At 39.9% G+C, this 26,469-nt stretch overlaps 1 protein-coding gene across 1 annotated transcript; it reads left to right on the top strand.

Annotated features, from left to right (window-relative positions):
- The first annotated feature begins 459 nt into the window (after positions 1-459).
- On the top strand, positions 460-25,886 carry jakmip1 (janus kinase and microtubule interacting protein 1). Its single transcript, XM_059346005.1, has 22 exons — positions 460-873; positions 7,523-7,832; positions 8,929-9,261; positions 10,004-10,165; positions 11,224-11,436; positions 12,736-12,849; positions 13,063-13,209; positions 13,476-13,646; positions 14,461-14,520; positions 15,880-16,008; positions 16,322-16,450; positions 16,624-16,707; positions 17,573-17,635; positions 18,362-18,460; positions 19,268-19,369; positions 20,685-20,738; positions 20,832-20,897; positions 21,735-21,803; positions 22,353-22,430; positions 23,494-23,703; positions 25,334-25,633; positions 25,733-25,886. Exons 2-21 carry the CDS (start codon positions 7,677-7,679, stop codon positions 25,406-25,408), a joined length of 2,514 nt encoding a protein of 837 aa, XP_059201988.1. The 5' UTR covers positions 460-873; positions 7,523-7,676; the 3' UTR covers positions 25,409-25,633; positions 25,733-25,886.
- The last annotated feature ends 583 nt before the right edge of the window (positions 25,887-26,469 follow it).

Genomic DNA, 26,469 nt, shown 5'->3' with positions numbered 1-26,469 from the left:
TATAGGCTTCAAAAAGGCTTTTCTAATTTAAACCATTATTTAAAAACAGCTACTGCCACAATTTTAGCCTTATAAAGACAATTTTTTATTTATCCTTCATACCTGTATATACCCTAACTAATCTCACGGTTTTTGTTTTACAATAAATACATCTTTATTGACAAACAGAAGTGTTTTGTGTGTTTGTCTCAATTATCTTAATTGTTACAGGCAATTAAAACATCATGTCTTTATTATAGTTTCTTGTTTTAGTGTGTTGGCATGTCTGTACCACTGTACACCCTGACGCCGTACGTCTCTCCCGCACCGGCTGCGTGTCCACGCATTAACCGCGCGCGGTGTCATTCTTGAACACGCAGTCAGGTGTCGCGCTTCTATCACGCTACCGGCGACGCCCGCCCGGCGTTTTATCCCCCCTCCTTCTCCTCATGTTCACGTCGACACGGGCATCCTTATTCATTTATCTATTCCTTTACTCATGTCTTTGAAATGTAAAGGAGCGGATGACGTCGCGCGTGCACTCAAGTGTGTATGTGTATGTGTGTGTGTGTATGTGGGCGTGGAGGAATATGTCAATGTGCGGCGCGCTAGAGGAGGAGAAGCCTGCAGCTGAGTCCAGTCTGTAGCTGCTGGAGGATGGTACCAGTGCTGGAAATACATCTTCAGCCGCTGTGCTGGGAAAATGTGTGTAATTTCCGAGGAATAAAGTTGTAAACGGGTCGCAGTTAGCTGAGCTCGGCGTCTTTTGAGAGCCGGAGGTGAGTTAATTCAGCTGAACACACGCCGAAGCCCAGCCTCCCTCTGGCTGTGGAGCAAATTAGGCAGCTCCGTCTCAACATCAGGCCACTTGTGACCACCGGACCTCCATTTCAGGTAAGTTTTCTAGATAAACAACTTCTTGAAGAGTGACAGGCGGTTAGCTGGCGTGACATTTGATATCCAACATCCGTGTTTCATCCGCGTACGGAGCAGCACCGTTGACGGACAGCCGTTGGCATAATATCTGGCTCATGGTGTGAGTTTTGGGGCGACCAACAGGAACTGCCAAGCCTCATATCGACCCAGACAGGGATGTGAATTTTGCCTGCATCGTGAACCTGTGTGACTCTGCCAGCTAGCTTAAGAGGAAGCAGGAAGCGTAATGGTAACATTACCCGACACAAGCGATTAATGTTCAACTGTCCTAATCCTCCTGATACGTTTTCTTAGTGCCGATGTTTCTCCCAGAGTCCTACCCAGTATAAGGGAGGCCCCTGGTGGGATATGGACCATAGTAGTCTGTGATCACACTGGAAAAACCCGCTAGAAATGCTACATGACAGTGCTTCAACACATTACAGCCTGAGTGCAAGGACATCCGACCTCTGTGGCTGGAGGATGCTGCAGCCGCAGCCCCCCATGCATGTCGCCGTGGGGTGTGGTTGGTAAGCCGGACAGGCAGGCAAGGCTGTCAGCAGTGTAAAAGCGCTCCTTCCAGCAGCACTCCACCCTATAATCTCCCATTTGACAGCTCATTAGAGAGCTGGCCACATCGCATTAAGCCATCCCCAACATCCCCACCATATCTCTTTTACCACACTACCATGCATGTACAAGGCTGTGTTTACCGGGGGGGGGTCTGTCATAACAGCTCTGCTGCTGTAGCAGACTGCTCCAGAGTCTCGTAAATCTGCCCCAGTGGACAGCCAACATGTGTTGCACACCCACTTCTGTTTGATCAGCCTGCTCAGGGCATGCTCTAAAAACTAGCATGCATGCTGTGCCCATTGCATGTGTTGTTTTAACTGATCCTGTTTAAGGGGCCGCCCTCATGCAGGTACTGGAACATAAACTATAAGGATTATTTTGACAGGAAGATAGGATCACTGTCTATTTATTTTTACTTAATGGTATTTTTTTCACCATGACCTCAACCTGACATATTGGGTTACAGGTTGGATGCGTATAGCATCAATGAATGTTGGTGTTCACCAGGACTCTTATAGTTCCCAAAGTGCTGGCCAAAATCTTATATCCTAGGTCATTTCATATTTCAATAACAATATATATCACAATAGAGCATTTTATGTAGTAATTAGATAAATAGTCTAGAGTATATGACATAACATGGCAAAGCCTGTTTTACTTCATACTCCATACATGTAACAAAAACACAGATTTGCTTTGCTCTATCTGCAAGCGTTGTTCAAAGATGTAAATATTGCTGTCAGCATTGCGATAGGAACATTATACAAAATATGAGATAAAATTGATAAAAAATGTTTGTATTGTTTGGTGATATTTATCATTATTTTGCCTAGCCCTAGTTTCCCCCCTCTTTTCCCCCTCACCCCCCTGCCCTTATCCACACTCTTCTCCGTAACTTAATTCATGCCACTTATTCTTCATTCATCGTCCTGTCTCTCCCTCCACACCCCTGATTGTAACACTTTGAGTAACAGGCTGCTACCAGGATAATCCCCGCGGACTGTACCCACATGTGCATAACTCTCATTGCTTCAAAGAATAGGACAGATAAATGTAAATGTCTATACTGTATTAACGTTTAAGTGTAAGCCAGGGGGTAAATATTAACCAGCCAGTGCTGAATTATGTGCAGTGTAGTCAGAGAGAGAGGGTGAGGCAAGGTTAATCACATTACTGACTGCACTATCATGTCTTTGTGAGGGGAGAAAGGCTATCACTGCTAACACAGATGCACCCATGCATGCAAAAACATACCCGCACATAGATACACATATGCAAAGACAAAAAAGCACACCTCGCAATGGGATGACCATGTAGGTGCTATTGATCTAAACCCTTAACAATATACAAAACAATGGAATGACTGAGAAGATGGCATGCATTTGTACACACAGACAAATATACAAAGCAACAGAGAGACTCTTGTTTATCTGTTTGGGTTGACTAGTCATTGGGGTCAGTAACTCGTAGTTGTTCTGCTGGCGTAGTAGTTTGTAGGTCATATGCTCCACTAGTGCAGCACTTGGCTGGTTTACTCAGTGTCTAAGTGGGATCTTTACAGTGTCTTTGGAGTATCGCTAGACTGCTGAGTGCCTGTATGTGTGTGTGTATGTGTGTCTGGACTGTGGAGGGATGTCTGGACTGTGGCCAGACCTGTTCGGCAGTCTGTACTCTGCTGATGCTGATACAACTACAATGAGAATGTATGTGCGCTGTGTCCACATATAAGCCTGTGAGGCGTTGTAATGAATCTGCACTGTAAACAGGAGTACATGTCACTCTGTCCTCACCCTCACTGTTGATTTTTGACCTAGACAGAGAAGCAATGAGTCTTTGTTTCAGCTCCCATTTGCAGCTCTTTTATGTATTTATTGGGCCTGCATGTTTCACTGAAGTCTAGTTAATGTTTGACACTATGTGAGTGTGTGTGGTCTGTCTAGCTCAGAGGAGGTCCATCTGTGAGTGTGTAACACGCTTGTGACCATTCCAAGATGTCTACTAAAGTTTTACTTTATTTTTAACCCATACCCATGTTTTGATATATATATAATATATAATATATATATATATATATATATATATATATATATATATATATATAAAACCTATGCTTAAGAATGAAGTGTAAGTATTACATATTTCTTTATCACAAACATGTCATCAAATTACTTAAGTAAATGTAGTCTGACCAATATGTCAATCTGCTAATTTTTACTGGCTGATTTTGGCCAATCACAGATATCTCAGATAGGACTGAAACAATTATACGATAAGGTTAATTTTCAAGGATCGATGGCAAAAATATGATGGTTTCAGATTCCACCAAGCAGTGAAGTGTTGTAACCCTAGGCCTGTCATTTCACAGACAGAAAAGGGATTTCCTGAACAAGTTAGGAAACTAACTATATGTTTGTAACACATTATTCAGCCTATGAAAGGATCAAGATTTCAACACCAACCAGTTATAGCCAGTTACCAGCTAAAACCCTCCATTATGCTTGCAGTTTCCATCGAATGATTTAGTTTTGTTTAAGCTGATTGTTTGTTTAAGCTGGTTGTCCCAATGCTACACTCACTGCATTTAAAAAGACCTTGAAGGTGCATTTTTTTGTTGTAGTATTATTTTATGTTCTGTTTTATGTTTTACTCTTTGCAAAATATAATCTTAGTGACTTGGTGAGTCGTAGCTATTTTCTTTAGCTTCAGCTAGGTTGGTGATAGCAGGATTTATGATGACTGTTATCTGTTAAAAGGTTTTTGTTTAAATATTTGGGCTCTCTAGCGGAATATAAGCTTGTTGACTGCATTTATTGGAGTGGATGAGGTAATTTAAGGTCTATGACCTGTGCTGGCTTTTGTTTGCTTCTGTGAAAATGAAAGGTGCTCATTAGCTTTTTGGTGCCCCTATAAAATGCTTTAGTTTCCCCTATAAACTCTCAGGGTTTGGTTGTGGCTGCCAGCTTGGGAACGTGTCGCTCCAGAAGGCTTTGTGGGAACTGTGTGTGATTGATGTTTGTGCCTATACACATGGGGAAATCTGGACTCTTGTCAAGTGAAAAATGTATACATTATTGATAAAGAGTTCTGTTGTGATGTTAGAAAGGTTATCACTAAACTAGCTCTGACCCTAAATGTGTAAAGACAAATATGTATAGAAATTATTACAGGCATCTGACCATTTACGGTCTTGCTTTCTTTTTCTACTGAGTGCAAGCATTTCATCATTCCTTCCCCTATGAAGAAAAACCTGTGAAGCCATCCATCATACCTTTCAGCCATTTTAGCGTGGGTACACCTGGTCTCCGGAAATGGCACAGACATGCATAAACATGCTCAAAGCGGTGGCAGCAGGGTGGAAAGTGTACATAAATCTTTTTGTAAAAGTGTGCATATTCCAGTACAGTCAGGTCTATTTGCTTACTGTTAGATATGTTTCTTAGTCATGTGAATAAGTGTAGAGGGCTTTTGTGCGAATAGATGTCAGCTGTATCTGTCTCAAGTTGCTGTGTGTAAGACTCAGAGTGTGTGCTTGTGTTAATGCTTTCTGTGTGTGAATGATTCCTCTCTCCCTTTCTCTCCCTTTCTCTCTCTCTCTCTCTCTCTCTCTCTGTCTCTCTGTCTGTCTCTGTGAATGAGAGTGAGATCACTGATTGCCTCAGCTTGGTAACCTCACCATGCCAGCAAATCGTGGTGGAGGGGTTTAAAAGGGGAGATGGATGAAGGTTTCTCTTGTAGAGGGCTGCATGTTTTGCCTCACTCTGCTCCTACTCTTTCCTCCTCTCTGCCTCTCTTATAGGCTCTCATACTGTCTCTCATTCTTTTTCTCTCCATCCCCACCGGTTCCCAACATTTGACTGTGTGTGCTGTGTAAGAATCCATGTGGAAGAAATCTTCCTCCCCCTCCAGCATCGATGCATTTCTGTCTCTCAGTCAACCTCGGCTCAGAGATCGGACCAGATAACAAACCATGTGTGCGTTTATGTGTGCTTTTTCAAATGTGCAGCCTCTATACAATGCATTTGAGTGCTTCCAATCCGCCATGAGACTCCTTCTTCCCATCATCCTTTGCTACAAGAGGAATTTGTTTTTGAGAGCAAGGGTTGCCTTGGTAACTACTGCTGCCATCTGTGTATGTTGTATGAATGTTTAGTAATGTGTGTGTGTAGAAAAAGATGGAAGCCCCTGCAGTCTTAATGCTGTAGCTCCCTAATCGTTGCATTATTTATTTGATTGTCAGCAGAAAGAACTGGAAGGTTACTGGGTTACAATTCATTCCAGGAAGAGATTAGAGGAGTCCACTTTCAGCTCGCTGAATGTGTGTCATTGTAGCAACAAATCTATAACAAAATATGCCAAAAATACACCTGCTTACACAGCTGTAGTCTGTCTACAGCGGGAAGTAAGGTAAACTAATCATCAATTTGAATCCTGTTTCTGTTTGCCTTGGTTTGTGTGGTTCAATTGTATGTCACACTTTTTTAGCTTAGTCAGTGCATATCAGTGATAGCTTTCTTGTTTTTACACTAGTTGAATAATTGATTAGGCCAGCCCAGACTACAGGAGTCTCTGTCTTATTTATCCCCAATTCAGCCATCCGAATAGTTGGACAAATCTGGTCTGGAATCTTGGTCAGTACAGATGTTCATGTGAGGGATTTACAGATCCAGTTTAACCTCTCAAACTGCTCGCAGACTCATCAGGGCCACCCTGATCATTTTAATCATGTTTGATATGTTTGTATCAGAGTCTGCCTCTATAGCATGTATGTATAAAGACTATTCCACGTGATCTGATGCCCTGCCATTATTAAATACTGTATATACCATGTAGGGTTGTCACAATACTAAAAATTTCAACTCGATACCGATACTCAGGAAAATATTCGATACTCAATACCATTTTTGATACCACAAGGATAAAAACAGGACCCCAAAATTGAACAGAAATACTTTTATTAACAAGAAAAATGCAACACGTAAAAATTAACAGAACCACAGATTAAATATTTATAATAATAAACAGTTGTGCAAAAAGAAACTGCAACTATGATAACAAGCTTCAGATACTCGATACTTTTGAAAATGAGTATTGTATCCGGATACGTTTTAGTATCGATACTTTCTTGAGTATCGATACTTTTGACAACCCTAATACCATGTACCAAGCCTTTTCAAAGCTGATTGAAAGAACATTAAAACAATGATTATTCAGTAGTTAAAAAATACTCAGTAGTTCAAATCAATATCCAATGAGAGATACAAGCCAGAGCTGTTAACAGTGCTGCCAATTAACAGTTAATATTCTAGCCCTTTAAGCTAACATTAGCCAGCATACTGTTGACAGATATTAAAACTGGCAGGTAAAATGTCACCTCCGGTTCAAGCTGAAGAATAGACAACCTGTGTTATTGCAATTGTACAGCACTAATGGATAAATGGATTTATATACAAGGGGTGAAGACAAAAAGGCCATAGAAAAGATGGACAAATGGATATTTTACAAGAAGATTTCTCTTGAACTCCATTCGTGTAAACAGTGTTCAGAGAATTAGCGGTACAGTGAAGGACTGCTGATGTGATATGGGATGATTAGTATGTTAAGTGGGCTACAGTTATACTAGGACATTTCTTAAGTCTGTACAGCATTTGTGCAGGTCCAGAACAGAAACTCTGAAGAAAGTAATCATTAAAAGTAGATAATGAATTTATTATTCTACTGAAAGTGTTGTGAAAGAATTGTTAGGGTGATATGGGAGGCCAGGGACCATAACAATGGTGGCCAGACACATTTTCATGCACTATGGTGCTTCTAAGTACAGCCCAGGGACTGGAATAGGATGATGATAAATGACCCACGTGTATATATTGGAGCAAAGAGGGTGACAGAGGAGAGTGTAAATGTTAGTCCCAAAAATAGTCTGTTTTCCCTAGACTGGAGTGCGTCATGTGGCAAGGGTCCAGTGCATTGTGCAGAGTCGTTTGGTGTAGCCCAGTTTTTTAACTCTGACTCACCTTTTTTCTTTTTCTCACTTTCTCTGTCTGTCCCTTTCAATCAGAAACTCTCAGTAACCTCCAGCAATGATGTAGACTTGACAACGATATGATGATGATGCATGGCCTCGCACGGAGGAGGAGCAGCGACTGACTCTCTCCTCCATTTCGCCACACCTGGCACTCTTATGTCCGTCCTGATCAGACGGCCAGAGTGCTATGTCCTCAACCACGCCCCCTGCGGCCCCACCCTTTAAAAAGGGAAGGAAGCCGGAGAAAACGGAGGTGATGGCTGACTCGGTGCAGGCCACCAACGAAGAACTGAGGAGCAAACTCATGGATACCCAGATAGAGCTGCAGCAGGAGCGGAGCAAGGTGAGGCGGAGGAAGAGGAGGAGGCAGTGGAGGCCTTGTATTGAAAAATGACGGTGACAGTAGAGAGGTACCCCCCTTTAAATCAACATAATAGAAACAGAGGAAGGAGAGGGTGGGCCCTTTCAAAGATTTATTTATACATGATTTAGGTATTCATGCAGGCTTAAAATGCCTTTTCACTGCAGCTAATATTCTATACAAGCACACTTATGAAGAAGTTGTATGTATAATAGGAGCTAAGTTCCACAAGTTGGATTTTCACTGAATGTTAATTTTTTTTCCTGTGTCTCGCTTACAAGGTGTAAATAATGCAAATATCATGATGAATGTACACCACATGGCCACCCAGCCTTATATTTATTAGTGGCTGTTACGCATGGCTTTCTTACACTGTCCGTTGAAAAAAGCGGTGATGGCATATATAATACAACAAGTTTGTGAACAGCCTTGTGAAAGTTGTCTATCTGCTTTGTCTGTTGCACCATCACTAGTTGACGAGCCCCACTCTCAGTTAAACACAGAGATAAAATAGTAAAACCCTAATGACAGTAGAACACAGTAAATATTCTGAACTCTGAGCTGAAATTAAATGAGTGGACATAAATTAATAAAAATAAAAAAAGTTTCTCTCCCGGGGTGGGGTGGGTGGGGTCCCATTAAGGCAATGATAGGGGAAACACTGGAAACAGTGGGTGAAGCAATGTCAACAGCAGAGCATAAAGCATAATATTGACAGTTAGGGTGGGACAAGTATACAGATCCATCAAATACAATTATTTATCATCACATGAATGAATCTGTGCAGACAGGATATAGAGATGTGCAAGGAAAAATTCTTTTTGATTTAATATTTATTTAAGCCAGCACCTTAACCATAACTGTTCTCCTTTCAAGTGTCTACTGCTGCCTGTTGGGGAATAAATCACAACTCAATCGCTGTTCATCCATTTAGTTTTAGGCTGCCAGGTCTTAAAGCACAAACTTGCTAATGAAGGCATCACAGTGCTACGCTGGATGAGCACAGCAGAGCCCTGTTATTTGTATGATAATCGTACTTCTTATGCACCTCTCATGGCAAAATGTGTTGCTCTCTCAGATATGTAAGCTCCGTGAGCGGCTCCAGGAGCAGCGACAGGCTCGGGAGCTTGAGCAGCACAAACATGCTGTGGCACTCACAGACCTGCGTGCTAAACTCCATGAAGAAAAGCTACGTGAGTCAGCGGCTGCCCGCGAGACCCTGGCGCGGCAGCATGAAGTCGAGCTGGCCAGGGCAATCAAGATCCGGGATGCTGAGGTGCAGAGGCTCCAAGGGCTTGTGAATGCACTGAGAGATGGCGCTGCTGACAAGCTGAAAAATGCTCTTCTGGGAGAGGCTCGGGAGGAGGCCAGGAGAGCTTTTGATGGGGAGAGGATAAAGCTACAGCAGGAGGTAGGTTGTAGTGTGTATTTTGGTGACAGCAATGCAGTATTAATTATGTTTTTGTTAAAGATTGTGAAACAGTATTGACATAATAACGGTGACTTCACCCAATTACACCCAAGTACTAATCCTAATGCTGCTTTCAATCAACATCTGGTATGCTCTGTTTCTTATAAAGTACAGCTCATTGCAATGTGCCTCAAAGTTCTGGTTCATTGCCACTGCACCCACAACACCACTATATTCAAAGCACTCAATTGTGGTGGCTTTTTTGTTGTTTTTTCTGTTAAATTTAAGTAGGTTTTGATATCGTAATTGTTGCAAAGTTTTTGCAGATTGGATATTTTCTGACAGCATTGTAGTTCTTTGATAAAGACAAACATTTTTTTCTGAAAGTTGGCATTCTAAAACCATTATGTGTGTGTGTGTGTGTGTGTGTGTGTGTGTGTGTGTGTGTGCGCGCGCGCGCGCGTGCGTGCGTGTGTGTGTGTAGAGTGTTGGTGTGAGACTGTGTAAAACTTTGTCAATATGCTGCTGAAAAACAGGAAGCAGGGTGGAAAAGCCTGTTGCCAAGCTATTGTTTTGTTGTAACCTTTCCAGACAAACAGGCTATCTATCGTTACAACTGTCTAATGGGATAGGACATGTGTTATGGCATGCATGAGTGTCTCTCTCTTTGTTGTCTTTGGTTGTGTGTTTATTCATGTTTTTCTTATTAATTTATTAATAATATATTGTTTTCTTTTCTTAGATCCAGGAGCATAAGACAGCCAGGAAGCAGGCTGAGGAGGCGCACGCAAATGCTTTACAGGCTGATAAAGCCAAAGCAGCAGATCTCCGTACAGCCTACCAACAGCACCAGGATGAGGTGCACCGCATCAAACGGGACTGTGAGAGAGACATCCGCAGACTGGTGAGACCACAAGCTGCTGGGAAGACACACACTAGAGACACTCGTATGTCTTATCTTAAACTGACATGGCCATTAGCCAAGTCTTAAGATAAAAAGGATTCTAAATTTAAAATGTTGCCATAAGACACTGCTGAGGATATACTTGCTTTAGGGCCTATAAAATTTGATGCCATGAATGATCACTTCCCCGTTGGAAAATGTCCTCTTATGTCCATCAGAACAAGTCAACATTAATCACACTTCAAAATGTGCCGTAAAGAAAGAAAGTACACGCAGAAAAATAGATCTGAGACTGCCCTATAAACCATCTGTTATTGTTCCTGTGAAAGGTTAGCTTGACAAACCCAGCAGCTGTTATTTTATAGTCCTTATCTGCCTCAACCCTATTTGAATATCACCAACAGTCCGTCATACACCAACATCTGTTCTCACTGATATTGTATAGAGGTTAGAGGCTAATTGCTGCACTGTCTGTCTTAGCATATCTCACCATGTGGTGCTTATTTGCATAAATAAAAGTATGTATACCTAGAACTTGCATTATAGTTAGCAAAGGAATGTTTCAGCAAGGAGACTTTATTAAATTTGGAACCGGGAGTCGTAAAAGCGTAAATATAGCTCATTGATGGAGAGCGGGCAGTGCAGGAAATACCAGTGTTAAAGAACAAAATACTGAAGGAAGTAGAAGTAGGAACATTTGTCAGTGTGAGTTGTGTGAATGCCAAGTAAGAACAAAGCTTCATAAATTAATCACAGCTAAAGCATTTTATTTTAAAAGTTAAAACGGTGTTGCTCTTTTATTCTGTTCTTGGCCATCGGAGCATACAGCTTCTTAGACTGAAGGTGTAGACAAAAAGTAGTGTAGAAAAAGTTGCCTCATGCCTAACTGCACATCAGTGAAACAGATGTACAATGAACCTCATGTAAGACAGATCCTAAAATGCTGAATTTCATTTTTCTGGACTACATGTTATAGTTTATTATTAATGTTTTCAGGAACTGGGATTTAATGTTCAACTGTCTTTGACTCACCACCTTCCTATCCATCCGTCTAATAGATGGATGAGTTGAAGGCAAAGGACCGGGTCATGTGTGCCCTGGAAAGGGAGCTGGGGGTGCAGTCCGGATTCGCCCAAAAGCTCCAGCTTCAGAAAGAAGCTCTGGATGAGCAGCTGGGTCAGGTACGAGAGGCTGAGAGACACAATCATGGCAGCCCCAAGAGAGAGCTGATGCCTGGGCTGGGGGACAACTCGGAACTGCTCAACAACCAGGTAAGCACATGCATCTGTACATGGGCATGAATGCATTAATGTCACGGGCATTCTGACATGTACACACGCTCTACATGTTTGAAACCAAAATACATTTAAGTTATGTCCCAGGCATTCATTTTTTTTTTTACTTTATTGCCTTAATGCACATTTACAGGCAATTAACATCACAAAGGAAAACAAATCAAAACATCTTGAGATTGGGTCTCATCTGTCACACAAATGGCACTGTAAAGGGTATTACACATATTTTATCTGGTTCTGTATTCCCTAAAAAAAATAATAATAAATAAATAAATAAAAAGGGATAATTTAGATAATAATAGCATATAAGAGTCTTAAGCAATATAGTCTGTAACTGGGGCCCACCTTCTCATAAAAACAGGTACTTTTCAGGCATTCATTTTTGATGGCTTTTTTCTTTTCCTTTACTGGTGATGTAGAAAGCCTTTTGCGAAAGTGTTAATTTCCATACAATGAGTGCAAAACCTTACATTGTCGAAAGACACAGTATGATTGTTGAAGGTTGACAAAGCAACTAAAATAATAATGAAAAAAACACAGGAGAAAAAGTGTAATTGTATAATCAAGACTCAAACTTTTATTAGACTCTAAATTGTGAGAATAAAATACATATTAGAATTATAGTGCATGTGTTTTTGTTTCTTTAGCAGGTCTTTTGGCAGGCTGACCTTTTTTATTTTAAATACATTTTAAGGAGCGTTCATTTTTGTGTTCATCCTGCGTCCTTTTAAATGGCTAACATGCTTCTCACTGCCAGAGTTTGCTTGGGGAAACGTAAACAAAGGCTCCAGTTGTGCCGTTAATCGTTCCGTTTAATTTTGCAGGGAATCGGACCTGGTGACAAATGTTGAGAATACTATTTAGAAATAAGCAAACAAGACAATCAGCAGATGATTATGTAGGTTATTTAGAGGCCTCAGTATTAAATTAAGATTGTTTCATAACAAGTTAGTAACTGCTTGTAGTTGCTTTAAAGGAAACTCAGAGATACATTCAGACTTATTTTCCCCTAGTAACTAGGCAAAACATCAATCAATCATGCCATGGAGTTGTATATCTGTACATTAAGTCTCACCTGCACATACAGCTCATGTATTCATGAGAAGCTTGTGAATATACTGTGTATACAGGTTCACAGTTGCACAGTGAATTTTCATCTCACCCTCCACCCATCATCTCCTCTTTCCCATCCACCATAATTACCTGCCTGCCTGCATGTACTCCCTTTTTTAGTTTGTTTGTTCCTCCTCCTCTCCTCTCCCCCCTGCTCCACAGGAGGTGGAGGAGCGTGACATGAGGAGGTTCCAGCTGAAGATTGCAGAGCTCCACTCGGTCATCAGGAAACTGGAGGACAGAAATGCACTGCTGGCTGACGAGAGGAATGAACTGGTGAGAGACACACATCAGTACATGCATGTAGTGAATATGAGCATTCAACTACACACACAGATTTTGTTACACTAACAGATATACACACATAAATGAACATACATGCCTATGAAACAGCCTTGATCTGCCTCTCCTGCTTAAAATGGAAATGCCGTGTCACAAGAAGACTTACGATTACATTGTTTCCCCTCCCTGTTTCCTTCCTCTGTCCAGTTAAAGCGGGTGAGAGAGGCCGAGAGCCAGATGAAGCCTATGTTTGAGAAGAATAAGCGGCTATCCAAGAAAAATGATGACCTCCTGCAAACGCTGCAACGCATGGAGGAGAAACTGAAGAACCTGAGCCGAGACAATGCTGAGATGGTGAGAACCAGTTTATGTTTTACTACGAATGTCTGTTCTCTTCTTTCAAATCACTAAATCACACAATGCTAGCAGATAATAGCAGATGTTAGAGTTTAAATCTGTAGAGGAAGAGGGATTTTGTTTCACTACTTTGAGTGTCCCTGACAATGTCATCCAAAAGAAGCAGGACCTCTTGTGGCTGTTTGAGGAAAGTGTGAAATAATTCTCGATACAAACATAATTTTGTCTCTCTCTCTCTCTCTCTGTCTTTCCCCCTCCCACAGAAGGAAAAAGCCGCCACCTCTCGGCCTCCCTCCCAGCAGCAGACCATCCAGTCCCAGCTGAAGCGGCCAAGCTCCCTGACAGACCTGAGCCACGCCCACGAGGAACAGGAAGTGGAGTTCCTCAAGCTGCAGGTTTCTGAGCAACGAGGCATCATTGACGAGCTCACGCAGGTCAGGATGATTTTACTCAAACCTCATTATGTTTTGTGGCGAAATCGATTCTGATTGGTTTTAATGTGCCTCTCTGCCTTTTGGATCCTAGGTAATTAGGGGAATATGTTATATATTTTCATAAGGGGCAGTGGTTGTGTTTGTTGGCATTACAATCTCTAATTCAGCAGAGAATGTCTCATTTATAGATCAACACTCGTCTTTCCCCTCCCACATTATTATCTTTACCTTTCCATCATAGCCTGACTCAGAAGTGCTTTATTCTTACTAGTATATTATTTGCCGCCCACTGTAACCACTTCTTTTCAATTATCAGTACAGTTTGATTTTCAGTTTCTTGCATTCTTATTTGAACTCGAGTTGGGTAGAAAAAGACAAAATTTGACACTTCTGCATGAATTATGATATTCTGATGACAGTGTTGTTTTGATTGAGCTGTGTGAAGCCTGTGCAGCTCACACCGGATCTCAAATTCTTGGATGTGAATTTTTTTTGAGACTCAATTGTTAAATATTATTAATAGTTTTTTGTTTGTGTGTACTGTCAAAAGTGTTGTGTATGTTAATTTATGACTTTTTTACAACAACAAAGATGACCAAAAAACACAATAAACAATCTAAGCAAAAACAGAAGTGTTGATTATTGAAGGGGGGCACTTATTAGTTAGTTAATCCATAATTTTCCACTGTGTCATAAATTACTTTTTACATTTACCGACAAAATACATTTTCTCTTATTCTAAGCTGGGAAGTAAATTTTCTGTAATATAAATCTCTCATTTCTTGATCTTGATGTACTGTCTGCTTCTCTTTAGGAACGTGACCGATTGGTGATGTGCAAAAAGAACAGAAGGAAACCTCTCAAACTGTCTAAAGTAAGTGTCCATGAGTGTTTTGAAATCCAGTGGTGCGTAACTAAGCAACTGCCTTCTCTGCGGTCGACTGATCCTTAAGTATTGTTTTTAATTGAGTGTGCGTGAGCCTCTCTGTGGATACTTGTGTTTAATTGGGCTCAGGAGACAGTGATGACAGTTTGGCTCACAGCTGGGAGCATCACGCTGTGCAACTCCTGCATGAACCATCACCACAACTAGTGGAAAATTGTTTGTTTATATATGCTGTTGTTTTATTTTATTATTGTGTACCATTTAGCGTTAATACATTAATACAGTTTAAAAATGTGCAAGCTTAACTTGTGCTGTTTGCAGGTTGTGTCTTTATTTGTGTTTCCTTGTGTGTGAATAAAGAGAAGGAAAGGTAATATCTAATTGGGTGCACTGAGAAAAAAAAAATTGCTGTGGTGCATGTTTGTGCGCATGTTTTGGGTAATACACAAGAGGACATTTTAGACTGTGTTGTTGCTAGGAGGTGGAGTTTAAAGCTGCATGTCAGATATTTCTCCCAGCTCTCCTCTTTGAACCAGTTTGTCACCTTGGCGAGGTGGATACTGGTACTGGTTGGGCACAGCGGCTTCTTTAACTTGCATCTGGAAATTTATTATATATATATATCTTTTTTTTAGGCGTTAAAGACAGAAGCTGAATACTGGCCTTTTGTTTTTTTCTGTCGGAGTAGTTTGATTGAAACAAGAAGCTTCAGTGTCTGCTTTTTCATTTTGTGTGGGAGTACAACGGAAAGTAATTGTGCTTTTTGGACGCTGCTTAAAGCCTGCACAGCTCTGTATAAATCAGCTTGTATAGTCCAAGATATGATAGATTCATCTTGGGGAGATTGTTTTTTAGTTTTGTGTTGGTGTTTTTGATCTAGTAGCAACATGACAGAGTACCTCCTCCTCATCCTCTACTTCTCGTCCTTCATTTGCCTCTGTGCTCTAGTTTGCCTCTACTTCTCTGGTTGCCAGGAGATGACTTATAAACATGATGGTAAGGACGCTGTGTGGTTTGGGAATGTTAATGGCAAGAAAGAAGTACAAAAAAAGAGATTTAGCCCGGTATGATCGGATTTAAACATTAGAATGACAGTACCTGGTTTGGAAAAGTTTTCAACCAGGAGTTGGTGAAGCAAACTATTTACATAAGCAGATAGGTGGTTGATTTAAGAGCATTACTGACTCAAAATGATACAATCTTTAATCTCAAATCAGATGTGATATATTTGGAGGAATGTTGAAATTGTTGGCTTACTTTCTATAGATTAGCTTGCAAAATCTTGGATTGGAAGATTTTATTTAAAATAATGTGCATATTCTCTGTTTACTCTCTTCCTCTCTGCAGAGGCATGTTGTGGAGACGTATTTTGGATTTGATGAAGAGTCGATAGATTCTGAGACCTCCTCTCTTACCTCCTACAACACTGACCTCACTGACCGGACGCCTGCAACTCCAGAGGAGGATTTGGAAGAGGTGAGAAAAAATAAAATAATTAAAACTATCTTGTATAGTTCTAAGAGATGAAACATGTGCTGCATAAATGGTGAGATAAAATACAGAACATTAAAGGTAATTTACAGGATAAGAGATTTTATTGTAATTATGCTGCTGTGTAAGACAACAACGCAATAAAATTACAATGGCACACCCTGGTATTAAAAACAATATAAAAGAAAGTCAAAATACAAGCAGTAATATTAAGTTCAGGTAAAGGTTTGTATGTTTTATTTTTTAATATATCTATATCTTTAATTCCTTTCTTTCTAATTTAAAAAAAAAAATAAAGACTATTACCCGAGAAGAGTCAGAGCTTCGCTTCCGTCAGCTGACCAGGGAGTACCAGGCTCTCCAACGGGCCTACGCCCTTCTCCAGGAGCAGACGGGGGGCTCTCTGGATGCTGAGAGGGAGGCAAGGGTTTGTACTCACACTTTTACTCTCAGAATTTTGCAAAAAAAAAAAGGATGCACTTACTTTGAATAAGAAGTAAGTATAAGTAAATCTACAAGTTTAGTAAATTATCAAAGTTTTTTTAGTAATGACATGTAAAGTTTACACTAGTCCCTGATGGCTGATCTTCCCTCCCACAGACACGTGAGCAGCTGCAGACGGATCTCAGCAGCTGCCAGGCCAAGATGGCGGACCTGGAGAAGGCCCTGGCTGAGAGGGGGCAGGTAAAAAAGCCGAGGGATGGAGACAGGAGCTCACTGGTCCTGCTCTCACTGGCCCTCCTGCATGTCTGTCTGGCTGCTCTGCTCCTGGGCTGGCGCTATGCTGACCAGGTCTGCCGCAGAATCCTGTGATGTCACTTCCTGCATGCTCTTCCGCACCCTCTCCCTCTCCTTGTTGGTTCTGCTTCTTATTGGGCGTTTCGGTGGTTTCAAGCCTGGAGAGGAGGCTTAAACCTCTTTCTATCTGTGATGTGAAGATCCTAATTATCTTTTCTGAATATGAAAATATTATATAATGTACAAGAGTCATCATAAAACATCTTGGTCTGAGAACTAAGCCAAACTCCTGCATGTGCAGAAGAAAAGTCTATCTTGTCAAAACTAAGCCAACTAAAATAACTTTTGACATTTGGTACCTTAATTATTACTGTAACAATACTGAATGTCATGAGGAAGACTGAAATAATTATGACATATATTCATATCACTACTCTTATTTTCTTCATTTGTTGTGAGATTTTTCCTTTGCCACTGCATGTTTTCTGTATGTTGCCTATTCCATTGTGGCTTGATCCAGCTGTTAATTTGATTTGCTGCTCTGCTGTTTTTCACCTTCTATTCCCCGTGTTACTGTGAACTCTGGATGACTGTGAATGCAGCCTGTTTGCCTGTTATCTCAGGAGAGGTCTTCATTTCTCTGGGTCAATAAACTTGTGCCACTGCCACTCTGTTCCTGTCTGTTTGTGTCCATGGAACATTAGCATGTGTCATTTTGAAGTACAAAAGATGTTGTCGGGGATCTTTTTCTTCCTTTCTTGTTCCTGCTTGTGTCATTTCTTGCTGATGTTGTGTTTGGTTGTTATGGCAGGATTCAAAATGGGTGGAGGAGAAGCAGTACTTGCTCAGGACCAACCAGGAACTTCACGAGAAGGTAGATTGCATTAGCCTACACGCACTTATTGATGCATCCCTTAATTGGAAACATTGTGTCAAGATCCTGCATCATTGCAGACGTAACAACAACTAGAACTCTGCATCCTTAAATTATTTTTTGCTGATCTATTGCTGATATAATACCATTGTTTTGAGGGACTGTTCACGTTTCTTAAAGAAACCTTAAGACAAATGTGGTATAAAAGTTCCTATCTAAATGCCTAGCTTTTGCTATAGTTTTAGTTTTTGTTATTTTTACTTTATTTTTCCAGTCACTTAAGCCCTAATTTAGTCATTTTTAGCTTTGCTAAATTCTATTTATTGTTGTTTTTGCTTTTTTGTCTCTGCTGTTTCAATCTTGTCAATCTGGATTGCATGATTGCAGCGACAAATACAAAGCAATATTTTTTTGCTCAATTTTGAGCTGTGGACTTGCTGCAAAACCTTTCTTTTTCATATAACAAGATATGCATTCAGGTCAAGTCCTTTTTACTAGTTAAATACAGTCTAAAACAAACGAAAAAAATTGGTTGAAGGCCTCAGAAAAAAAATCTATGATCTTAAATGATGTAAGGCTAGCAAAGTGCAACCAGTAGCATGAGTTAGCCACAATTTGTAAATAATTTAAATTAAAAAAACTAGAGGAATTTCATTATCCAAAGTATTCATAATGCTTTATAAAACACACCAAACAGTTATAATAATGCTGCGTGTGTGTTTGCAGATGTGTTTGTTGCAGCAGGCAGAGTCACGGCTGCAGGCCGAGGTTCAGGATGCTCGGGATCAGAATGAGCTGCTGGAGTTCAGAGTGCTTGAACTGGAAGTAAGAGACTGTACCAACGCCAAACTGTCACCAGGAGGCGACAACAACAATCTCAGTTCCAGACGCAAGACCTACATACAGTGACTTGACATACAGACAGGCAGAAAGACAGACTGTTTACCTAAACACACTAGTCCTCCTCTGTATGCATCTGTGTTTTGCATGGCAGCTGTGTGCACACCCCCTCCACTGAACTGGAATATTTTTTTTAATGAAAGAATGTTGTTGAGATGAATATAATTTTGAATAAAAATGTATTTAAGTTCAACATTTATCCCATCTTCATTCATTTTGTCTCTCATTTTTGCACGTGTGTCCCATATTTTGTTGACATTATCCATCAGATAAAAGCTTATGTCCTTTGATAGTTAAAAGTGTATTTTGGGGATTCCTGTTATATGCTCAGGTTATTATTAGAAATGAAAAAAAAAGCAGAGCATCACTCATATTTAGTGATATTGTATCTATTTTGAAGCATGTGTGTCTGACCGTAGACAAAAGCGTCCTTTTTTAGTTCACAGTTTGTAGTTCCAGCATGTGTTTTCAAACTCCCTATTGGTTTGGTTTGGTTTCCCGTCACCCTCATTTTGGCAGACCCCGACCATGTTTTCAATGTCATGTAAGTAAATCCCTCATTCACTCCCTTTTTGCACTCATTGACACTCAGTATCTGGCATTCACAGAGCACCACCACCAACATTATGATGAGCTTTCACATGACTGTAGAAATGTTAGTTTGGCTGATGTCATGGTGTTTTTAGGAGTGTGTGTGTGTATTTGAGTATTAACAAAGTGTATTTTCTGTAGGAGAGGGAGCGTAGATCTCCTGCCCTCAACCTCCACATGTCTGCGTTCCCTGAGAACAGCAGCAGCGCCCTGCAGATGTACTGCCGCCAGGAGGGAGTCAAGGTGATAACATACTTACACAGACATGTGTATCGCTTTAAAAAGTTGCTCCGATGTCCTTAGAGGACCAAAATGATCCCTTCCTAAAAGCGCTTAAAAATACTACATATTAATATTATTTTCACATATAGTCACCCTGTTAAAATAATCGCCTAACTCATTTTTTCACGTTTTGCAGGAAACACAAAAAACTTCACCAAAAGTGTAACATATGACATTTATTGATCATTTCACTCAAAAAGGATGTAACAAAGGATGGCTATTGGCATAGTAATAACACTGTGTGTAAATGATGTAACTTAAGAGAAATAAATGACTTAGGCAATTTTTTGAACATGCCTTTGTGACTTAAGCAAGATATGGTAACACTTTATTTTGAAGGTGTCTAAGAGTCACACAAGCCTGTCAGAAACATGACATGACAAGTATTATGAGCATTAATGTCATTAATGTTCACGACACATTCCATATCATGTTTATGACACGCTCATGTAGACACTTTCAAAATAAAGTGTTACCATAACTTGCTTAAGTCACAAAGGCATGTTCAAAAAATTGCCTAAGTCACATTTTATTTTGACTTAGGCATAATAAATCCACTTAAGTCACACACTTGACATAGGTCATTATCTTAAAGGGGTAAAATCACATAATCTGATCAACTGAGGATGTAGGTGATTTTACCATAGGTGACCGGCGTCATGAGGAGATGATTTAGGCAAAAAAAAAAAAAAATGGACAAAAAAATGACATAGGCGATTATTTTAACAGTGTGAGGATATACATTATTTTTTCAAGCACCATTCCTGATCATGACTATCCCTTTTTTAAAGGGATTTTAAGACTTAGTTACTCTGTCTGGGATATGTCAGTGATTAGCAACAACATTGATTTTTGATTTCCTAAATTCAGCATCAATAACGTGAGTGTAAACCAGGAAAGTAACATGTATTTGCTCGACAGGGCAAACCTGGCTAATTCTGCTGGGAAACTGTAAAAACTGCAATTTTGTAACCAGGGATCTGATTGAAAGCCTGATCTAATGTAGTGCATGATTTTATGCCGTAATGGCCGTGGGATCAAGAATCAGGGTTTTGATGAATTTCAATTGGGACATTAAATGTGTATTTTGGCTACATAGTTTATTATAAACTTTTTATGGGAGCTGAGGTTGGACATTTAATCCTCACACCCATGTCAAAATATTTGCCATAAGCATAAACACAGCTAAAATGATTAAAAACCTAAAAATCCAAAAATGTCTTTAGTGAGACAGAAGGTTTAAAATCACAAAGTCTGGCGTTTTACCCCTGTACAGGATGTAATAATTCCTGAGCTGATGAAGAAACTGGATATCCTGGGAGATAATGGGGTGAGTTCAAACACACTATTGTATTACAATAAGCTGTTTTTATTAAAATATTAGATTTTCTTGTAATTTGTCTGGCTGTTGTATTTTCTGTAGAATCTGAGAAATGAAGAGCAGGTCGCTGTGATCCAAGCAGGGACGGTGATCTCATTGTGTGAAAAGGTGAGTGAAAGGCCTCTCTGACATGATGTGTTTTTACTGACACACAGTGGAGATATGTTGCCATAACTCATTTGAGCCATTTTTAAAAAGTTAACCCATAAGAACCCATGGTGACACCCGTGTAACAAACACTTTAAATCTTTTAGAATCCCATATTCAGCTTTATGCTTCACATTAACTCATTAAATCCCTAAGCGACAAATACTTAACACCCTGGTGTGGTGGTCATGTGACTGTGACAAGAAGTGACTTAAAAAAGCTTATTTTTTGTTACTAGGCTAAATTAAAACCCATTTAACAATTCTAATCCGTTAATAGGGTGTCCTGTATTGCATTTAACTTGTTTGGACCATATTTCCTGAACAAATTAAAGTCACAATTTTGATATATGTTATGGAGATGCAAACAAAAAGGCAAATGGTTATTTGTTTTTAAAAATCTGAAAAATAATTTATTGTTAAACAGCACTATAAATGTCACAATTTTGATATATGTTGTGGAGATGCAAAGAAAAAGGCAAATTTGTGTCTTTTTTAATTGTAAAATAAGAAATATCATAAACATACATACAACACCATAAATGCCCAATGTCACATCACAGATCTTTGACATTTAGGGGTAGATTTAAAACAAACAAACAAACAAAAAAACACACATCATGAATGTGTTCTATGTGGTCCACTTGGTCTGTGGTATATCCCCCATAATTTTCATTTAAGGATAACTGGGTCTGGGTTCTTATTGGTTAAATATGCATGTAAATATTACAGCTATTTTGCCATCTGAGAAGCACTTATCCCACCTCTTTCCACTTTGGTCCCCATCCTCACTGGACAGTGGTTGAAGCAGATCGATAGCACAGAGGCAGCCCTCACACAGAAGATGATCGACCTGGAAAATGACAAGGTGAAATATCAATTTATTTTAATTATAACTTCACTCTTATTGTTGTTATACTTATTATTATTGTAATTATTTTCAATATTATCATTATTAATATTTATTGTTCATTGTAGTTAAGGAACGTTATCAATTTCCCTGTCCTTGTTATAGCACATGGTCAGAGTTATTCATATATTCAATAATATATGACAACATTTCCTCACCAGCATACATGCACACCAACACTTTACAATACTGTCGCTAACAAAAACAACTAAACTTTTGTACAATATGTCTGTTTACTTTGTTACACTTTTGTCTGTTTGTAAAATGTTACAATAATTAAAAAAAAAAAAAACAATTAACCATTTAAGTACACAATCTTCTCATGACCTGACTGTTTAATTTGTATCAGTCGCAAATACACAATGCTTGACTCTTCACTGCTGTATACATGTAATAAGATATTTATCTGCTTATTTTTCTGCTATTCTCATGTTTTTTTGTATGGTTCTCTGCTGGTTCAGTTGTGAAACCACGATGTGTATTATGTATTATCACATCTTGTTGCAGGAGCTGTTCAGTAAGCAGAAAGGATTCCTCGAAGAAGAGTTGGACTACAGAAAGCAGGCTTTGGATCAGGCCTATATGGTACGGAGCCTGGAGCTGTATGAACTTGTCCCTTTATTCAAAAGTTGGCTTCTCAGATAGACAAAATGCACTCATTTATAATAATTACAACATTAACCAAGGTTGTGTATGAGGAATAATGGTTCATGATAATGTGATTGAGGAATGCAGGGGTGCAACATTGTCATTTCAGCATGACACATAAACATTTGGAAAAGCCCATTAAACATCATGAATGCAACATCCTCCATAAAGGTAAAATTTGTTGCATTGTGTCGGGATACTGCATCTTTTACCACTGATGTCTAAATTCTGTCAGCAATGCTAGCCACTGAATTGACCGGGGTATTTGGCTTCTTGTTTGTTGGCCTAATGCTCTTGTATCTTTTGAGAAGGCCAATCGGTGATCTACTCTCTCTTAAATAGTAGTTTGAAGATATAATGCCCGTGTAACTTGGTTCAAGCTGAATACTTGTGAAGTTGACAAAGAATTCTAGACAGAACAGATTTAATACGATCTTAATGTTCATGTAAAGTATGAATGATCTTAAAACATTCTCCCCCTTCACTGACTTAAATAGGCCATACCCAGAAAGCAGAAGTTAACACTTAGCTCACTCTCCATATAATTCTAACCATTTGATTTGTTCAGTTTTGGTGTTGGTTTGTGGTTATGGTCCCACTTTATATTGTGTTGGTGAAAGCTTGTTTTTTACATGGTAACTTTGCTAGAACAGTCGGTCATCTAGGAGACTGAGAATAAATGGTTTGTTAAAGTTACCATTTGAAGACATAGTCGAAATCACCCCCAATATAAAGTGGAACAGTGTTCCTCATATCTGCCATGGTCACAGTGGTGTGTGTGTGTGTGTGTGTGTGCGTGTGTGTGTGTGTGTGTGTGTGCGTGCGTGTCTGCGTGTGCTTGTTTGTGTGTGTGCATATGTGTATACATTTATGTGTGCCTCCATGTGTGTGCCTGGGCATGCCTGTGCGTGTTTCTGCATGTGCATGTGCACGTCCATGTGTGCGTGTATGTGTGTGTGTTTGTGTACCTGTATGTGTGTGTATGTGGCTGGCTGTGCAGAGGATCGAGGAGCTGGAGGCCACGCTGTATAGCGCTCTGCAGCAGGAGCAGCCGGCATGCCAGGCGGTGGCCGAGTCGCTGACAGACAGGCAGAGGGAGGAGCTGAGGCTAGCCGTGGACAAGCTGCGGCGTCAGATTCTCCGGCAGAGCCGGCAGTTTGACAGTCAGATCTTACAGGAGCGCATGGAGCTCCTACAGCAGGCCCAGCAGGTAAGGCTTAAAACAAATCGAGTCAGGTTACTAAGTCCTGCCCTCAATCTGACCCCTGGTACCTGTCCGAAACGTCTGACCCCACCTGACCTCTGGTGCTATGACAAAGATGCAGTATCCCTGTGTGTGCAACCTGTAACCCTACCTGTAAGTGTTTATGTAGAGGTGGAGTGAAGAGATGAGACAGAATGATTGTGTGAGAGTGACTGTGTGTTTATCATTGTGATCTGAATCCCCTAATCCCCACACTCCTTCAGTTCCCTCCACTCCGTAGCCCTCACATTAGTTTTACACCCATGACTCGTACAGTATGTGATTCATTGATCAACAACCACAGCACCCTGAACTTCATTTGAATCAGTTGTTCTGTAACTTGCTATCATGGTTCTGCTAATCTCTAACCAAAGAACACTTAAAGGGAACAGTTCATTCCAAAATAAAAAAAAGAGATTTTTTTTCCTCTTACCTGAAGGGCTATTTATTAATCTAGATTGTTTCAGTGTTGGAGATATCAGCTGTAGATATGCCTCCTTTTCTTGCCAAAAAAAACCCTCAACAGCATCAATTCTTTTCAGAAGTAATGAACCAGTTAAGATAGTCCACAGTCTCTTCTTTCTACTGAATTATGCCCACCAACCGCATCACCGTGCAGAAGAAAGGATACAAAAACGTATGAACAAGATGCTCGTGCTCGTGACGATGCATGATCTAAACAGTGATGGTGCCCTCCTCAGGGCTAGTGGATGCAGTTCAGTAGAAAGAAGATAGTTCCTACATTAAACTGCTCACAACAAGGTCTGTGTACTATCTCCAGTAGCAGGGTCTAATTTCAGGAAAAAAACACTGCTGTTGAGTTTTTCCAAATTATACCTGAGAGAAGGCAGACATATCTATTGACAATATTTCCAATACTCTGCAACTCACACATAATAATAGTGCTAAATAGCACTACAAGTAAGAGGAAAGTGCTTGCTTTAGATTTTGGGGTGAGCTGTCACTTTAACTACTCATGAAATATACTAACCATATACTTACCAAATACATTTATTGAAACTACTGATGGTTTATAGATATATTCGAAAGTCCAGTTAAGTTGTTTTCTGTTCCCTACAGTTGGGCTTTATTTTACACACTTTCTCAGTCTTCTTGCTGACTCCATAGTGTAGTAATTAAGACTTAAATAGCTTGTTTTTTGTCCTTTTGTCCTTTTTTGTCTGTCCTTTTGAGTTTGCCAATTAATTAGTATTATAGTTAGCTTTTTGATCATTGAACACACTTACAGAAGTGTTACAAATGTAACACTTCATATGTAATTCGACCGTCAGTGAATAATCTGCTCGTGTTTTAAGTCTCAAAGATGGAGTCACTACCACTGTTCACTGTTAAATCTGCTCTTCAGTTGCCATGGCAGCTCATTCTTACCCAACACAGCTACCATGGAGACAGAAAGGCATGGTGGGAAAGAGGCAGGGTACTTGGAGCGTATACAGGAATAGTTGGATCACAGTCTTATTAACTGTTTAACAGCTGTTTCTTTTTGTTAGAGTTTATGAGATTTGGCAAAATGTTGTTAATATGTTATGTTTCATCACATTGTGACCAGCTAACCACTTCTGTCTTTGCCTTGCAGAGAATTAGAGAGCTGGAGGACAGGCTTGACTTGCAAAAGAGACAAATAAAGGAAATAGAGGAAAAGGTACATTGACATTTGTTTCTGGGAAAGTTGTGGCGGAGAGAAAACATACAAGAGAGAATGTGATACTGTACTGATGGGTTATGTTATTAATTTTTTGACACTCTTCTTCTTCTCTCCCTTTTTTCACCTGTTGATTAACCCTCCTGTGTTCCTTTAGTTTTTGTTCCTCTTTTTGTTTTTCTCTTTAGCATTTATTCTTTGGCCTTAATGAAAGAGACCGTGGACCCACATCAGGTAGCACCTTTATTTTTTCTGTGTTGTCATTTTAGTATTTAATATAGTTAGATTGCTGAATAGAAAATAATAAAAAAAAGAATGTTTCCTTTCTCTTAGGTGTTAAGTTGCTGTGGAGGCAAGCGAGGACAAAACAAAACCTAATTGTTTTTTATGCATTTGTAGACAGCTCACGAAAACCCCCATGGCCTTTTTGATAAATGTGCACTTTTGACCCTTACCTGGAATGCAAACATATTTGAAACTGTAATAAGTAACCAGATATACATGAGATTAAAGTGAGATTTATTTATAAATGACATTTACTATAGTGGTTCTTGGACCTGGATCATAAAAACTCCTCTGTGAGAAGCAAACACATGGATTTACTGAGAGAAAACTCTGAATCAGAGGATTTATTAAAGGGGAGAAAAACACAGCCTCAGTTGAGATAATGCCTAGTCGGACAATAGAAAAGGAGAGATGGAGGGAGGAGAAGAAGAAGAGTGAAAGTGCTGGGTGAGGGGCTGAACAAGCTGAGTGCCAACTGGATACGGAGGATTCTGGCAAAGTCCAACGCCTGTGGTGTTCCTAAGGAAACAACAACGCAACTAAGTTCACAGAGCAGAAGCAGAACTTACTGGAGGCTTGTCGCAGCATTGAGAAGATGAAACTGCAATCAGTGGACCGCTAAAACAGGTTTTTATATCACTTTCCCTCTGAAAATTGACTCCCTTACTACTACAAAAGATAATTAAATGTTGTGTAAGTTTTACTGTTAGCATACATTAATACAGCATCTGCAAATTAGTGATTTTCTTATGACACAAATGTGAATTGGTTATCTATTGACTTGT

Source organism: Centropristis striata, chromosome 12 (assembly GCF_030273125.1).
Source record: "Centropristis striata isolate RG_2023a ecotype Rhode Island chromosome 12, C.striata_1.0, whole genome shotgun sequence".
Lineage (NCBI taxonomy): Eukaryota > Metazoa > Chordata > Actinopteri > Perciformes > Serranidae > Centropristis > Centropristis striata.
The sequence above is the reverse complement of the archived record's forward strand: the minus strand, read 5'-3'. Positions and strand labels throughout refer to the sequence as shown.

What these genes read in the sequence shown, in the direction of transcription:
- jakmip1 (XM_059346005.1), top strand. Translation starts at nt 7,677, where the DNA reads ATGTCCTCAACCACGCCCCCTGCGGCCCCACCCTTTAAAAAGGGAAGG. An exon ending in TGCAGCAGGAGCGGAGCAAG is followed by an intron (nt 7,833 to 8,928) that starts GTGAGGCGGAGG and finishes TTGCTCTCTCAG; the next exon opens with ATATGTAAGCTCCGTGAGCG. An exon ending in ATGCTGAGAGGGAGGCAAGG is followed by an intron (nt 16,451 to 16,623) that starts GTTTGTACTCAC and finishes TCCCTCCCACAG; the next exon opens with ACACGTGAGCAGCTGCAGAC.